This window comes from Lutra lutra, chromosome 4, assembly GCF_902655055.1.
Source record: "Lutra lutra chromosome 4, mLutLut1.2, whole genome shotgun sequence".
NCBI lineage: Eukaryota > Metazoa > Chordata > Mammalia > Carnivora > Mustelidae > Lutra > Lutra lutra.
In genome coordinates, this window is record NC_062281.1 from 156,517,570 (window position 1) to 156,534,805 (window position 17,236).

General features: G+C 36.1%; 1 protein-coding gene across 1 annotated transcript in view; it reads left to right on the forward strand.

Moving 5' to 3' along the window:
• EPS15 (epidermal growth factor receptor pathway substrate 15) overlaps window positions 1–17,236 on the forward strand; it is a 143,973-nt gene that overhangs the window by 71,690 nt on the left and 55,047 nt on the right. Inside the window, 2 exon segments of the mRNA XM_047725085.1 lie at window positions 11,964–12,036; window positions 12,950–12,965. Of these exon segments, the coding sequence (XP_047581041.1) occupies window positions 11,964–12,036; window positions 12,950–12,965 (89 nt within the window).

Consider the following 17,236-nt stretch of genomic DNA (forward strand, 5'->3'; position numbering starts at 1 on the left):
CTCTCCATCAACATGCCACACATTTTTATTCTTCTGTGCTTCTCATCCTGTTATCCCTTTGAGCATACCTTTTACCTTATAAACTTTACCTTTGCTTTAAGAGCCAACTTAAATATCATCTGGTTTTTCAAACCTTCACTAAAATTTTGATTGCTAATTGCTTTTTTCTTTTTACTTCTAGAAACTTTATTCCTTTGTGATAGTACTCACCATTTTTTTATTGTGGTCTTCATTTTAATTTGAACTCCTTTAGGGCAGGGGCTATGTCTTATTCACTTGGATAGGTCTAGAAGTTAATGCACGTAGTACCTGACACCACTGAATCTCAGTATAGGTTAGTTGGTTGAATGAATGAATTGAAGTATGTTATAATATTAGAATATTTCACAGACTCAATTCCTGTCAGGTTTATGGCAGACCAGAAGCCATGTATTAAAGGATGAAAAGACAAAAGATCTTCTGAATAATAGCTTATTTTCAAGTCTATAGAAGAGGATTTTAGAGACAAAAGGATTTTTAATCCTCCCAGGGACATTAAGTATAGTTGCCTGATTTTTCATATTTTGATAGCCTATTTTTGTGTCAGGGATTTACTCTGAGAATCTGAAAAAGGCTTTTGGGCCCCTCCCACCTCCAAAAGAATATGTGTATCCATGTACACCATTTTGTATTTATTTCAGGAGTTCCCAGACCCTTAAAAAGTATCTGTGGGTCCATTTTTAAGAACCCTTGCTCTGAAAGTAAACTGTTTCAAATAGAGAAGTTCTTGACAGTGAAAAGTCAGAACTTGCTTCATTCACTAAGATAGCATAGTGGTGGTGAATTGTGCTGAGGCAGGAGTTAATATTTGTCTTCTGTCAGCTTCTACTTCCTTCCTGTCTCTGTCCTTTTAGCAAGAATATCAGGAAGTAAAAGCTATATCCTGTCAGGCTAGTTTGTAATCCTGGTCTCGGGCCAGTAAACAGGGTAGATAATTACAATAATAGTTATTAGATATTGTACTGTACCTGCTTTATATTATTTCTCTTATTTAATTCTTGCAACATCACTTAAGGATAAGTAGTTTTATCCCAATTTTTTCAGATGAAGAATAGACAGTTCTTTTCTAAGAAGCTTTCCTTGGTATCTGTCTCAGCTCAGAGAGCGCTCAATTTTCTTCTCTCAGAATGGTTACAATACTGGATTATATTTCTTCCTCTAGTAAATTCTGATCTATGTGTGATAGCACAGACTGTTTCTTCTTTCTAATGAGGCAATATAATATTTCAGAGCATGGCTTTCCAACCAGATTGCCCAGTTTGGCTCCTGACATGATTTAGCCAAGTAACTTAACTATCTAGTCCTCAGTTTCTTTATCTGTGAAATGGAAATATGACTAATACGATGTGAAATGCTCAATACCTTTTTGGAACATGACGGATTCTCAGTACACGTTCATAGTCACTGTCATCGTTGTCATCGTCATCATCATCTCCACCAACCAGCTCAGCACTTAGAGTATAGCATTTACTGAATAGGTGCTTAGCAAACCCTGGTTGCAGTAGCTGAACGAACACTCTCTTTCCCTGGTTAAAGAGATACTGGAACTATGTAGCCAGAATTTGTGTTCCTAAATATATCTCTATCTCAGTCATATTTAGAAACTGATTTTTGAAGAACCTATTTAAGGCAGCATTAGCATACAGTTTGAACTTCTAAAAAATTTATGTTTTTGGTTTAGTTCAGTTCTCATACCATTAGAAACCATTAGCTCTGAAGAGAGCATTGCTTATTGAATCTGGAGCTCTTTTTGCTTATATGACCCAACCTGGCCTGTTTTTGGCCCTGTAAAGATCTGTGGTACTATTAGATCTCAATCGTGACTACCTCAACAGTGGTGTGACTGATGGAGTAATTGAAGCTCTAGGTTGTAGTGCGCTTTTGTTGGTAATAAGGAGTCAGTCTCATTAATTTTCACACAGAGTGCATGGCTCAGCATTTAAAACCTTTGTTTAGGGAGACTTATTTATTTGAAACCCTCCGTGCTAAAGTTTTAAGTCTGTGCTGTGTGAAACATAGCCGCTAGCCACATCTGGCTATTGAGCACTTAAAATATGGCTAATCCTAATTAAGATGTGCTATTAGTGTAAAATATACTGGATTTCAAAAACGAATGTAACTATTTTGGCTATACTGGGTTAAGTAAACATACTATGATAAATTTCACTTGTTTCTTTTTACTTTTTAGTATATGGCAATTTGATCATTTAATATTATGTATGTGACTTGCGTTATATTTCTCTGGTCTCAGTCATTTATATTCTGGTCTCAGTCATTTATATTCTGGTCTTGGATTGCTCTGGTCTCAGTCATTTATATTCTATAAAAATTACATTTGCTTCCATTATTTTGTGGTACTGGTAGCTTATTAAAGGGCTCTTATCTTGTTTAAGAGAGCAATAATTTGGGGTGCCAGGGTGGCTCAGTGGGTTAAAGCCTCTGCCTTCAGCTCAGGTCATGATCCCAGGGTCCTGCGATCGAGCCCCACATCGGGCTCTCTGCTCAGCAGGGAGCCTGCTTCCTCCTCTCTCTCTCTCTGACCGCTTCTCTGCCTACTTGTGATCTGTCAAATAAATAAATAAAATCTTAAAAAAAAAAAAAAAGAGAGCAATAATTTTTAAGATGTGTTGAATTCTGTCTTTGGGAAACAAAAATATCTACCAAGAAATTTCAGCTCCTGAAGGAATTTAGGAATCGGTTTCTACCCACTTATTTAAGTCCTAACTGCCATCACTATGGATGCTTGATTGCAACTTTTAAAAAGCCAGTAAATATTGTACTTTTATACTAGTAAATAGTAGAATGGTGGTAATAATAGCTGACATTTAGTAAGCACTTATTGTGTGCTGGGCATTGTGCTGAAGTCTTTCTAGATGTAATATAAATTGGTCTTCCTTATCAACTTTATTATCCCTGTTTTATAATTAGGAAAATTAAGGCCTTGTTTTACATTTATTTTTTTCATCTCCTTTTGTACTGTCAGATAAGTAGAATAAATTAATTAGTTGGGGTTTACAGAATAAGCTTTTTATTTCTCCTTTTAAAAGCAAACCATCAAATTTTGGATTCTGCCACTGACAGGGCAGCAGTTGTGTGAGCAACACCCCAAAGTTTGTGTTTTCCCTGATCTCAACTAGGATTTCTTTTTAGTAATTTATGCCCATGAACATACTCTCTGAGTTATTTTTAAAAAATAAAACTCATTAAAACAGTCAGCTTCTCAGAATTAAGAAATTTAGTTTCTCTCAGAGAACCACATGCATTTAAACTGTTATAGCATTTGTCTTACTGTTTCATAATTAATGGCTATGTTTGTTTCCCCAGCAAACTATCGGTAGGGACCCTACGTCAGTCTTGTTTGGCATTTAGCAGATATTCAGTAACTGTTGAAAGAATGGAATATAGTATACAGGCATATAGAGATTATATATTTAAGGTAACTTTTAGAGAAATTAAATACTTAAAGGTACAAATCAATGTCTTTACTCTCAAACTTTAATTCAAGTTTTTATCAAATCGCTGTGAATTCTTAGAGTGAAAAGCTGTCTTTCAAACCAAAAGGCTGGTTTGAAGTACAAGTCAAGACTTTCTCCTCAACTCTCTATAGTTGTTATACTGCTCCAGCTCAAGACTTCTGACAGTTCTCAAGATAAGCAGAGTCCGGGTGTTCTATTGCCTTTCTAGCAATTGTCATCAGCTTTCTGAGCAAATAAGGGCCTCTACTTCCTCTCTTCTTCTACAGAGCAAAAGTCAGTAGAAAAAGAAGAGATATGTTGCTAAATAATGCCATTTGGAGTTCAGAAAAGCACAGCTCAGAAACCTTTAGGGAATCGCCTTTCCTGTATATTAGAAGACTGTCTTTACCTAGTACTGACATTCTCTTATTGTCCGACCTTGATCTTCCATTCCAGCTATATTTACCACACATGAACACTCCATCTTAAATAAATTAGTCTATCTAGAATTTTCTCACCTCTGTACTTTATTCTTTTTTTTTTTAAAGATTTTTATTTATTTATTTGACAGAGATTACAAGTAGGCAAAGAGGCAGGCAGAGAGAGAGAGATGGAAGCAGGCTCCCTGCTGAGCAGAGAGCCTGATGTGGGGCTCGATCCCAGGACCCTGAGATCATGACCTGAACCAAAGGCAGAGGCTTAACCCACTGAGCCACCCAGGCGCCCCTGTACTTTATTCTTTTTCATTATTTTTTTATTATGATAAAATACTCATAGCACATTTACTATTTTAGCCATTTTTAATCATTTAATTCAGTGTCATCAAGTACATTTATATTCTTGTACAACTATTCCACTATTCATCTCCAGAATTTTTTCATCTTCCCAAACTGAATGATTTAATTGGATTTGATATCAACTTAACTTTAATCACATATAAAATTCTACTCCTCTAAGTTCTGTCCCCTCCATTTTATGTAATTGATGTCATAAGTCATATCTTTATACATTATGTATCTACTAACATAATTATTTTTTATGCATTTGTCTTTTAAATCCTATAGAAAATTTAAAGGGGAAGTTGTAAACCAAAATTAAAATAATACTGGTTTTTGTTCTTGTCCATGTATATACCTTCACTGAAGATCTTTATATTTTGATACGGCTTTGAGTTACTGCCTAGTAGCATCCTTTCATTTCTACTTGAAGGATTCATTTAATCATTTCCTGTAGCACAGGTCTAATGGTGAGGAAGTCACTCAGCCATTGTTTATCTGGGGATATCTTAACTTCTCTGTCATTTTGAAAGGACAGTTTTGCCAGATTTTGTGTTTTTAGTTTTTTTTTTTTTTTTTTTTAAGCACTTCGTATATATCATCCCATTGTCTTCTGGTCATCAAGGTTTCTGCTGCGAAATCCACTGATAATCTTATTGAAGATCCTTTGTATGTGACTAGTCTTTCTTACTGTTTTCAAGATTCTATCTTTCAGCAGTTTCATTCTAATGTGTCTCAGTATGGGTCTCTGGGTTTTCCTGCTTGGAATTTGTTGAGCTTCTTGGATTGTAGATTGGTGTATTTTATAAAATTTGGGAAGGTTTCTTCTTAGCCTGCCTCTTAGTCTGCCATTTTGCTGACATCTTGTGTGCTTTCTTATACAAGCTTTCCCTCATTTTGAAACACCATTTTTCTGTCCACCATTCATTATTCCCTTCAAAGCTTAGCTGAAGTCTCAAAGCATGCCCAGGCTGGAGTAATTTCTGTTGGTAAACATACCATTTACTATCTTTACAGCTTACTTTGTAGTTAATGATCCTGCCTTCTCTGATACCAAGTAAGCCTTTTCTTACCCTCTCCAGGGAGAGTCAAGTACCCATCCACTGTGTTCCCACAGCACCTGTACTTGCCCATTCTGGCACCCAGTATACTGCATCATAATTATCTTTTTACGTTTTTCTGCCAGACCCTTCAAATACATTAAATTCTGAGTTTCTTAATGGGAGATACCTGTCTCATTGTTTTTTTTTGTAGCCCTAAAGTATAGCACAGTAACAGCTATATAGTAATATTTAGTATTCGTTGAATCAGTAGATAGATCTTAAAGTTGCATAGGGATGTATTATTGAGTTTTGTTGTGTATTTCTTTTTCACTCCTTGCAGCAGTCCCCACATATGATATGTAAAGTAGATACTATATTCAATTTATTTTAAGGAATTGGCTCACACAGTTGTGGGAGCTGGCAAGTCTGAAATGTGTAGGAAAGGCCAGTAGGTTGCAGACTCAGGGAAGAGTTGATGTTGCAGCTCAAGTCCAGAGACAGTTTGGAGATAGAATTCTCTCTTCTTGGGGAACCTCAGTTTGTTTTTGTTTTTGTTTTTTTCCTCTATGAAGGCCTTAAACTAATTGGGTGAAGCCCATTCATACTATGACGAGTAATTTATTTTACTCAAAGTCTACTGATTTAAATGTTAATTTCGTCTAAAAAATAATCTTTACAATAACCTGGGTGACTTGGTTGAGTGTCTGACTCTTGTTTTTGGTTCAGGTCATGATCTCATGGATTGTGGGATCAAGCCCCCTGTCTGGCTCCATGCTCCTGGACTCAGGGGGGACTCTGTTTGAAAATTCTCTCCCTCTCTCCTTCCCCCAATTCGAAATAAATATATCTTAAAAAAAAAAGTCTCTACAGCAACATCCAAATACTTGTTTAACCTTAACCAAATACCTGGGTACCATGGCGTAGCCAAGTTAATGCATAGAATTAACCATTATAAGGGGGGAAAGGAGCCAGAGCCTAAGCCCTACCAGGATTATCTGTCTGCTTGCCTTTAATGTCAGGTTTTTATGTGGAAATTTTATTATTCATTAGGCGGGGACAACAAATATCCCATGCCATCGCCATCATTTCACGGGAATAATTCTTCCTAAGAATGAATGAGATAATTCATGTAAAGTGCTTATCACGTAACACCTATTATGTAGTAAGTGTTTAATAAATGCTAGTTTCCATATGATAATAGTGTTATTATAATTATTATTAGTAGTATATTATTGTAATGATAGTAGTAGTAGATAGTATAGTGGTAATAATAGTTTTATATTAGTTCCAAGTAAAGGCATCCTAGATAAAGATCCTGACTGCCTTGTCTTTTGCCATGGGCCTGTTCTTGAATTAATCTCTGTGGTGGTGAGTTGGTGTAATGAGAATGGTTAAGCTTTGGTGACGAGCCATTCCCCGGCAAGACATTGCTCAGAGAGGTTGAATCTGTAAAAAGATGGCATCTTCTATTTGAACTATTCAGGCAGAAAGGTGATAGGTAAGAGAGAAAGAGCAGAGCAGTCTCCCAACAGGATTTCTGGGTCCTAGGAGAAGGGAGGGTCAGCCAGAACAAATAACTGTTACTACAGTGATTTAAGTAAGATGCCCTGTGATGGAACCCATATTTGAATTCTGGGCTGTTTTACACCAAATCTTATGCTTTGAAAACCATATAATGAGTTTCTAAAGGTAGAGAGTAGTTATTTGAGTATTAAGCAAGATTTTGGGGCAGAAATTTGGGGCAGAAATCAGAAATTTCTGATGACATTATATATTCTGAAGAATTTGGGGCAGAAATCAGAAATTTCTGATTACATTATATATTCTGTGCATTTATCTATGTTTTCTAAATTTTATTGCAGCCCATAATTCCTTTTAACAAATTTAAAAATTCCTCCATCAGTGTTATTTAGAATTCTAAGTAATGTTAATGTTATCAGTAAAAAGCAGGCATAACATAGGTTCAAAGCCTGCTTTTTTCCTAATTACATGACATCTTCTACATTTTACCTTGCAAATCTTAAGATAGTAGAGATATTAGTATCTGCATAATGAAAATTAAGACTGAGGCTCTGAAAGTTACGTGATAATCAGAGTAAAACAAAAACAAAAACAAAACTGTTTCATGGCAGATCCAGATGAGAATCTGAGTCTCCAGTTTTTAGTCCCATTTTCTTGTTCTCTGTATGACCTACATACTTTACTAAAGACTGCTGTAGTGACCAGAATAGTAATAAGAACAATGAGAATAGCTTGGCTTTTCTATGTTTGCTTGATAAGAGATTATTGGCAGTTAAACTACATTTTTTATTTTAAAGATTTTATTTATTTGTCAGAGAGAGATAGAGGGAGAGAGCGTGCGCGCACAGGCAGGCAGAGTGGCAGGCAGAGGCAGAGGGAGAGAAGCAGGCTCCCTGCCGAGCAAGGAGCCCATTGTGGGACTTGATCCCAGGACGCTGAGATCATGACCTGAGCTGAAGGCAGACGCTTAACTGACTTGGCCACCCAAGCGTCACCCTTCATGAGTTTCTAACTAATTGGTTTTTAGTTTCTTTTTTTTTTTAAATTAAAGATTTTATTTATTTATTTGTTTGTGAGAGAGAGAGAGAGAGAAAGCATGAGAGGAGAGAGGTCAGTGGGAGAAGCAGACTCCCGGTTGAGCAGGGAGCCCAATGTGGGACTCGATCCCGGAATTCCAGGATCATGGCCTGAGCCGAAGGCAGTCGCTTAACCAACTGAGCCACCCAGGTGCCCCTGGTTTTTAGTTTCCAACTGGTTTCTCTTTTTTATTGCTCTCTGGTTGGAAAATAATGGGTATTTATTTTCAGGAAAAAACCCTAAAACTATATTTCTGGGAAGGGCTTTGAAGGTGACTTAAATCTGTTTCTCTGACAATGTGGGATTATATCAAAATAAGACAGATGGCTCACTCTCTTCTCCCCATAAACAGCGCCTGGGGAAATGAAAGTGAACTGCATGGACTTAGGTCCCCACTGTCCTTGTGAATAGCTTTGACTAATTCATAGTAAGTTTATGCAGTTGTCAACTTTAAGCTTCTGAAAGCCTAGCTTGGGCTTTTGGTTTTCTTGCTGGTTCGCATATTAGCTTCCACCAAATCAGAACCAACAGCTTTTGGAAACTAGGGAGCCTTATCCCCAGCCTTTCTTTATGTAAAGCTTTGGTATTTGTGGATTTTTTAGGATGTGTCAGCATCTTGGGAGTGAATAGGGTCACAGAGATAATCTAAGATAGGAGGTATGTAGGATCATTTCTTTTCCCTTCTGGAAGTTACTAAGCTAAAAACGCAAGAGCTTTTCCTGTCATCCAGAATGAGTAGTGCTTGGGCAAAATGCTCACACACCTATTTTTGAAATATATCTTGAATCTGTCTTATCACACGTATTGGTGGGCTCCTTGGGAAACTGCATATAAATATTTTTTAATGTGGCACAGAATCTTGAAAAGATTAAGTTTTTGAATTATTAATGCTAAACAGAAAGCTTTGTATAGTTATGCACAGAAAAATATATGTTATTTGAAAGAAAGGAGAATATAAGAAATATGACCCACGTCCCATTCTCTTGTACCTAAGCATCTTCATGCATCTAAATGTATTTAGGTATTCTTACTTGCTGGAAATGAGAAGGATAGCTACAGAGGTTAAGAGTCTATGGACTTGGGCGCCTGGGTGGCTCAGTGGGTTAAGCCGCTGCCTTCGGCTCGGGTCATGATCTCAGGGTCCTGGGATCGAGTCCCACATCGGGCTCTCTGCTCAGCAAGAAGCCTGCTTCCCTCTCTCTCTCTCTCTGCCTGCCTCTCCGTCTACTTGTGATCTCTCTCTGTCAAATAAATAAATAAAATCTTAAAAAAAAAAAAAGAGTCTATGGACTCTACATCTGAAACTAATGATGTACTATTGGCTAATTGTATTTAAATAAAAAAAAAGAAGAGTCAATGGAATAAAACAGAACAACATCCCTGAAATTATAATCTAAGTTAATGAGAAAATAATTTGATTTTTAGTCTCATTTATAGGACAGATTTTCAATTGTGATTTTTTTTTTTTAAGATTTTTTATTTATTTATTTGACAGAGAGAGAGAGGATCACAAGTAGGCAGAGAGGCAGGGAAGCAGGCTCCCTGCTGAGCAGAGAGCCTGATGCGGGGCTTGATCCCAGGATCCTGGGATCATGACCTGAGCCGAAGGCAGAGGCTTAACCCACTGAGCCACCCAGGCGCCCCCAATTTTGATGGTTTTAGTAGACGGTAATAGAACTGATGATTTTTTTTTTTTTTTACATCTTCTCTTTAGTAATATATCATACACTACTTGGTTTTGATAATAAAAGAATTATTAGGAGACCAGAATTTCACTAGATAAAAGTGGATCAGAAGTTAAATTTAATTGATCTCAGTACTCTGAGAATTAATGCCTAACAATCCCATATTTTTGTTTAGTTGGAAATGGTCTTCGGGAATGTTTGGAGAGATCATTACTGCTCCCCTTACTCCCACACCCAAAATTATGAAAAGGAATCTCTACCTTTTAAGCTTCCTTCATTTTACCCAAACAGAGACTGTATTATTTGTTGGTGAGAGCTGACAGTCCTTTGTAGTCTGTTTTCTTTTTCACCTGGCTAGCTTCCTTTTTTTTTTTTTTTTTTTTTTTTTTAATTCTAAAGCTCTCTTACCCTTCTGTCTTGGCTGTGTTGTCAGCTCACTGCTTTCTTGTAGCCCTGTTTTCCTGCCTGCACACTTGATCTTTGAGCAGACACTGTCAGTAACAGCAGTTAACAGAGAAGCAGAAAGGATTGAATACAAACATGCATACTAGTGTGTGGTGCTAATCTGTGATGCTGTGTGATATTTTCTATTTTTGTTATTAGCTACCTTCAAAACGAGGGGGCATAATTGATACTTGCCTGTGTGGAATGCCTCTGAGAATTTGGGGTTGGTGGAGGGGGCTAGTTTTTCATGTGACTTATCTCTGACATGCTGCAGCAGGAATGAAAACATTCTTATGCTCACATATGGAGGGAAGGAAAAATTTTTTTTCCTTCAGGATTGAGGTTGCTGAATTTTTGTGGTATATTTAGATTTTTCTTCCTGTGATTTCTATTTTTTGATTTTACCTAATTTTATAAGGGTTGGGAGTGGGGATGACCTTTGCATAATAAGTAGATTGAGGTATGGGAGGAATGGGCTGCAACAGTGATTCTCATGGTAAGGGACTATTTAAAATCTCAGCAACATCACGACCCACATTGCGACCCATTTGAGAAACAGTTAGTGAGCTCCTTGGCCATCTCAAGTGTTTAAAAGTAACAGTATACTAATAAGTTTTATTCTTGGGCTTTTTTCTTCCTTACAAATCTTAAGAACGTTATGCCTGCATATCCAAAACAGTTGATTTTTGTCTACATTTAAAATATAACCCCAAAAAGGGGAGAAATGTAAATATAGCATTAAGTTGCCCCCTAAGTATCTTCTCTGGTGTAATTTCCCCACTTTCCTTTATGCTACATCTTAAGGAGCCTGAGCTTATGTTTGGATGATGTCTGGGATGAAACTGAAATAATAGTCTTGAAGCTCTAAGGAGAAACTCTACAGAACTAGTTTGGATGACTTCTTGAATGCCATCCCCCTTCTTCATGTTGCCTTCTTTTTACCTTTACCCCCACCCAAAAATGTATTGCTGTAGAATTCTATGGATTTTTCTCTCGTTTTGTAAAAAAGAGAAAAAAAATGAAGGGAGCAAGTCTGTGTGTGTGTGTGTGTGTGTGTGTGTGTGTGATATTTCAGTATAAGCAGTTAAATTTATTACACCAAAAGAAATAGCTTTATATTGTAATTCTGAATCTAAGGTTGCTTAGGACTCATTCATTAGGAATGTAGCTCTGATGGAAGCATGTAAGAATTTAGATAATATATCTCAGACTACAAGTGGATCCTAGTATGTTTGATCTGAAGAGTATAGAACGAGATAAATGCTAAATGTGATTCTGTTTTTACTTAGTATACCTTGTTTTACATATTTGATCAACTGGAATTGACAAGTGGTCCTAAAATAGCTTTTTTGAGTAGAACAGTATTTGATGGAGCAAATGGATTGTCTATTGACAGTCTTACCCATTTCTTCTGTGTTGTTTCATTCTAAAATTGGTACACACCAGTGATTTAAGGGGAAATTAACACTTCAGAAAATGTCCTTTTCCTTAATATTGTTGACTATTTCTATTAGCCATTTTCATTTGATTTAACAGTGGTACTTAAGGGTTAAGCATACAGAGCTGATGCAACCCCTCCTTTTTTTCACCAGCAGTTTTCATTGGACATCATTTCCATAGCAACAGTGAGATCAGTGAAACCTGAGTGTTTCATTGATTATTTTTCTCCTCTTCCTTTTTTAATCTATTCTCTTTTCACCACATTTTAGTGAGAAAGCATTTTTTTTTTTTTTTTACAAACAGAGCTTATATTGATTTCTATTCCATAAATAATTAAAAGAGGGTGGAAAACTCTGCCCTTTACTTAAAAATTGAATGTTTCACTATGTATTTAAAAAGCGATTCAGGGTTAGGAGGATGGATAACCATACCGGCTGTAGCTGATGTTCTCAAATATTCTTGCATTGTTTGCTGGTCTTCTAGGGAAAAGAATAATGTAGAACAGGACCTTAAGGAGAAAGAAGATACTATCAAACAGAGGACAAGCGAGGTTCAGGTAGGTGAACTATAAAATTCAGTATTCTGTTTCTGATTTAGAAGGATTCATTTTAAATGTATAGGGTCATTTACTGTGTGATGGTTGTGGTATTGATGAGTAGGTCAAGAAAATACCTGTTATTTATGTGACATAAATATTTGCCTTTTGCAGAATGATAGTTTTTCTCTGAATTCTGGCCTGCACAGATTATACTGCAATGAGAAAGCAGTATTTTTTAGCATAAATTTTTAGTTTTGAAAGTATTTTTAAGATAATATTTACCTATATATCGTATCATTAAAGGTAAGTTTGAATGACTTGTGATGTAAATATTATTATACTGATAAAATTAGTGAGATCGTCATCATCACCCTCATCATCAAAACACAAATTGCTTTTTATGAATGTGAAATTTTGTTAGCTAGGAGACCTAGTATTTTTAAAGGGCTGTTTCTCATAACACTGGTAGGGGGGGAAATGATATGAAACAATTTAAAATAGCATTTTGTAAGTTGCATAGTAGCCAGGATAGCTTAAACTTTAGCATAATGAGATTTAGTTCATTTTCACTAAGTGTTGCATTAAGTACCTTCATTTTACAAATAGAAAAGATAATAAAACCTTAGTTTCTGATGAGAAATGATATAAAAAGGGGTATTTCAAACATTAAAAAAAATAGAAAATTGAGCAGTGTTGCATTAGGGCAATAAACAATGCATGTGACCATGTTATTCGGGCACTGTTTCCTGAATGTTATACCAGCACATACAGGAGGTTGGATGTAGAAGCACTGTTATCAGTTGCCAGTAAAAGCATATGGATGGGCCTTTTAAAACATGTTACTTATATGTTGGATTTCTGTGCTTGTGCTGATAGTTTTAAATGAATGAAAGCTCTAAATTGGTAGATCCATTGTTTTGTTTTGATGTAGGACATGCAGCGAGATTGTCTATGAGATGTGTTATGCCTGGGTGCAGAGAATGATTTACTGAGAGATTGAGGAAGAAGCCAAGAGACTTCTTGTTACAAGTTGGTTATTTTATTAGATTGCTACCTTTACTGTATATACTGGAATTTTCCTAAAGATGATGGAAAAGTCAAGAGATCATCACTAACATACTTCCCTTTGTGGTAGTGAAATGGGGGGTGTTGACCTCCATTACATTATTTTCATGCAGTTTTTGAGCTTCTTAGGAAATGAAAAGAGACACAGACTTTAAGCAGTTACTACTGAAAATTGCTTAAGAATGGGAGATAAAATAATCTATAAAATTTTCCTTAATCTGAAGAAATACAGTTACTGATGTAACATGGGACAGCTTCTAAATTTAGCCAGATAGGGTTTTGAAGTGGGAAGGTTTTTCCAATGAACAGTATTTTGTTATTTATGTACATCTACCTTGGTTTTTCCCTACTGCATCTTTTGAGACTGAATTTACAAGGCTGGTTTGGAACAATACTGAAATTTATATTACTCCTTTCGGGCTTAATGGGCTGTCCTTGAATATTTGATTTCTTACAATTTTAGAATTTTTGTTCTTTGTCAAAATTTCTTCATGATTTTTTTTTTTTTGTCCCTTTTCACTTAGTGGTAAGGTGTATATTAAATCTTAAGCTTTGCTGTATTCAGAATGTATAATTAGCAGAGGGAGTCTATTTAATTTTCTTCGTTGAGTGCTGTAAATAAAAGACATCTTGCAGCATGCTTAGTACAGACCAAGTTGTAATGTTTGAACATTAAGTTCGTTGAAAAGAGAACTTTGGATTAAAGTTTTGTATTAGTAGATTCATTATTCATTCCACTCCAATACAGGTATCTCTGTATTATATGTGGTAAAGAGACATTAGACTAAGAATGACATGGATAAATGACATCCACATGTAATTAAAACTTTTAATTTTGGTGATTATTTCCAGTTTTCTGAAGCACAAGACAACTTATCAGAAGTGGTAATAAGTAGATTTTGTTACTTATTGATTAACTCTGATTTACCCAGTGGTAATGAGGCACAGACTAAGGAATAACATGGATAATTAATATCTGTAAGTAACTCTAAGTCCTAGTGCTCTATTTTCTTTTTTTTTTTTTTTAAGATTTTATTTATTCATTTGACCGAGATCACAAGTAGGCAGAGAGAGAGAGAGGGGAAGCAGGCTCCATGCTGAGCAGAGAGCCTGACACTGGGCTCAATCCCTGGACCCCAAGATCATGACATGAGCCAAAGGCAGAGGTTTTAACCCACTGGAGCCACCCGGGTGCCCCTATTTTCTAATTTCTATGGCAAAAGGCAGTTTACTGGAGTTATTAATTAATAGCAGAATTTCAGTGCTTTCTGACCCCACTTTCTAAAATGAGAAATGCCTAAGTGAAGACAGGAGAAAAGTAAGGTAGTTTTGACCTATTAGTGAGTGTCTGCCTAATCCAAACTTGGCTTTTTGAGTGTTCTTGCTTTTCTCCGCATTTATAAAGTCATAGATAGTAATTATATGAGCTCATATCTCAAGCACAGAAACCAAATTTTAGATGCAACCAAAGTGCCAAAAGACTAGTTCTTTTTTGTTTTGTATCTCTGAAGTCTTTAGTCCTAATACAGATAAATTAGGAAATCTGCTACATAATTAATTCCTAAATTTTTGTTTCCTATCTGTATTCCTGTGAACTACAGTCTTGAGCACTTTCAGTTCAAGATTTTTTTCTTGAAAAACAAACCAGCGGTTAACTTCAACTTTTTTCCAAATGATCACTGTGAATGCATATGAGGTATACTGCTAGTTCATAAAGTTCTGTGGAGAAACTAGGCCCAAAGTGATCCAAGGGGAAAAAGCTATAAAAGGCCATTCTGTCTCAAGGTATATGGTTTGGACTTCTGTTAAGGGGAGAAGGCAGACCCACATTCTTTCCTACTTTAAACTGCCTATAAACAATTTTATTAAAGTTTTCTTCTGAGTAGTTAAGGAATTAGGAATTCACTCTCCTGTGTACTCTTCTTCAGTGTTGCATAGAAGTTTGTAGGAACAACATGGTATCTGACAAACTTGAATTCAGATTCTGGTTCTGACTCTTCCTAGGTTTGTAACCCTAAGTTAGTAATTTAACACTCTACACAGTAGCTTTCTATTATGTAATATGGAATAATAAAAATACCAAATACTTAGAGTTGCTGTAGGAATAAAATGAGATAATGCAATTACAGTGCCTCACAGAGTGATTGGTACCATGTAAAAGTTTAGTAAATGTTCTGGTTAGTAATAGAATTCTATACCCTACTATTATCTGCTTATTATCTATCTTCCCTTCATCATCAAGCTCTTCCTTCTCTGACTTTTTTCTTCACTTAGAGCTGTCTGCACACAGGACTCACCAGTTTGAAAATAACCTTTTTTGTTTTTTGTTTTTTTTTTTCTGTTACTATTGCTATTAGCTACCAACCTGTTTTTCGCTTTTTCTTTTCTTTTTTCTTTATGTGGCCATTTTTTCCTCTTCCTTTCCTTTCAGGTAATCCTCTTTAGTTTGCTGTTTACCCATACAACTGTGCTTTAATTTTTCTTTCCAGAACCATAATAATCTTAAGGCTAGATCCATTGGTCTTTTCTGCATTGGTTCCTGATTTCTTGAATTGTGTGCTGTCAGATAGTCCAGATAGTCTCCTGCCTGTCTGACCCTTTGCTTCTGTTGCCTTTGCCAGGGACTGATACATACCTCTACCTTGTTGTTCCCTTCCTTTTTCATACCACTGGCATCCATATGCTGGTGACTCCCAAATATTTATCAAGCCCTCTACTCTCTAATCTCACATCTCCAGTTAAACATTTTGGTGTTTATCATCTTCTTTCCTTTTCTTTCCTCTCCTTTTTCTTTCTTTCTTTCTTTCTTTCTTTCTTTCTTTCTTTCTTTCTTTCTTTCTTTTTGATGTTTATCATTTTCAAAGTCAATGTGTCTAAAATGAGTCTCATTTTGTTGAAAAAAATTGGCTTCAGTTTTGGACTCTCCTATTTTTGTAAGTGTTTTCTTTCTCATTATCGCCACCCTTTTACCTAACATCTGAAATTTAGAAATCAGATCATAAGTCTCTTCTTGCCCATCCTCTTCTTGCCCTTCTTCTAAACCAATTTTAGTATCATGACTCTCAGCTGTGAAAATCTTTACTGCTGCCCACTGCTGCTGTTAATGATGGGAGGATGTCATATCTCATGGATATATTGGAGGTAGGAAAAAAAGATGAGCTACAGATCCTCCTCTTACTTACTTTTTTTAATTGTCTGCCTCTAATTTGTGTGCCTTACACATTCTCTTTTTTATTCCTACCCTCTAGATCTGTTGTGATCTAGAATGTTCCCTCTCTCCCTGCTTATGTGAATTCTGCCCATGCCTTAAAGCCCAGCTCAAATCCCACCACTTCTCTAAATAAAAGTTTTCCTTCTCTGTCTATTAGTCTATATCAGTCTTTCCTCTGTTGGAACTCCCAGAGGAGTGTGTATTTACCTAGATGGTATGTCCAGTAGGTTATCTTCTTGTGCTATGTGGTGTGTGTGACTCCAGTATCTTCCAGCCTCTATTGTAAACTCCTTAAGGTAAGAAATTGTACTGTGGAAAATTTCTTTCACTATATTTGATAATATATTATTAGATGGAGATAAATTTAAGGAAGCTGTTCACAATAGAAATGAATAAACTTCAGTTTTGTACATGAAATTAAAAATAGCCAAGACACACCCAGAAACCCTACACAGAAAGGATTGGGAGCATGGTAGGTTCATAAAATCAGACTTTTCCCTAAAGTTCATACTTGTTCATGCTACTCTCCTGCAAAAGAGGCCCCCACTTATTTGTACTTTATCAGTAAAAGTTCAGTAATCATAGTAATTGTCCCTTTTTGGTTCATTTTAATCACTTGGGTTTTTTTTTTTTTTCCTTCAGATGAAGAGGGATGACTTATTTTGGGTAGAAGTAAAATTAGATACATGAGCTCAACATTCTTTTCCTAGCGATAATGCTCTTAGAACATGCTAGGAAGCATATGATTGGGAAATAAAGGCAGGCTGTTGGTGAGGATTTCTAACACCCACCTAGTTTAATAGACTTCCTTTCTGTTCTTTGACCTAAACATCTTGCTCTGTAGTTGATACTTTTTTAATATTAAGAATATTGCTGTAGGGGTGCCTGGGTAGCTCAGTTCGTTGAGTGTCTGCTTTTAGCTAGGGTCATGATTGCAGAACT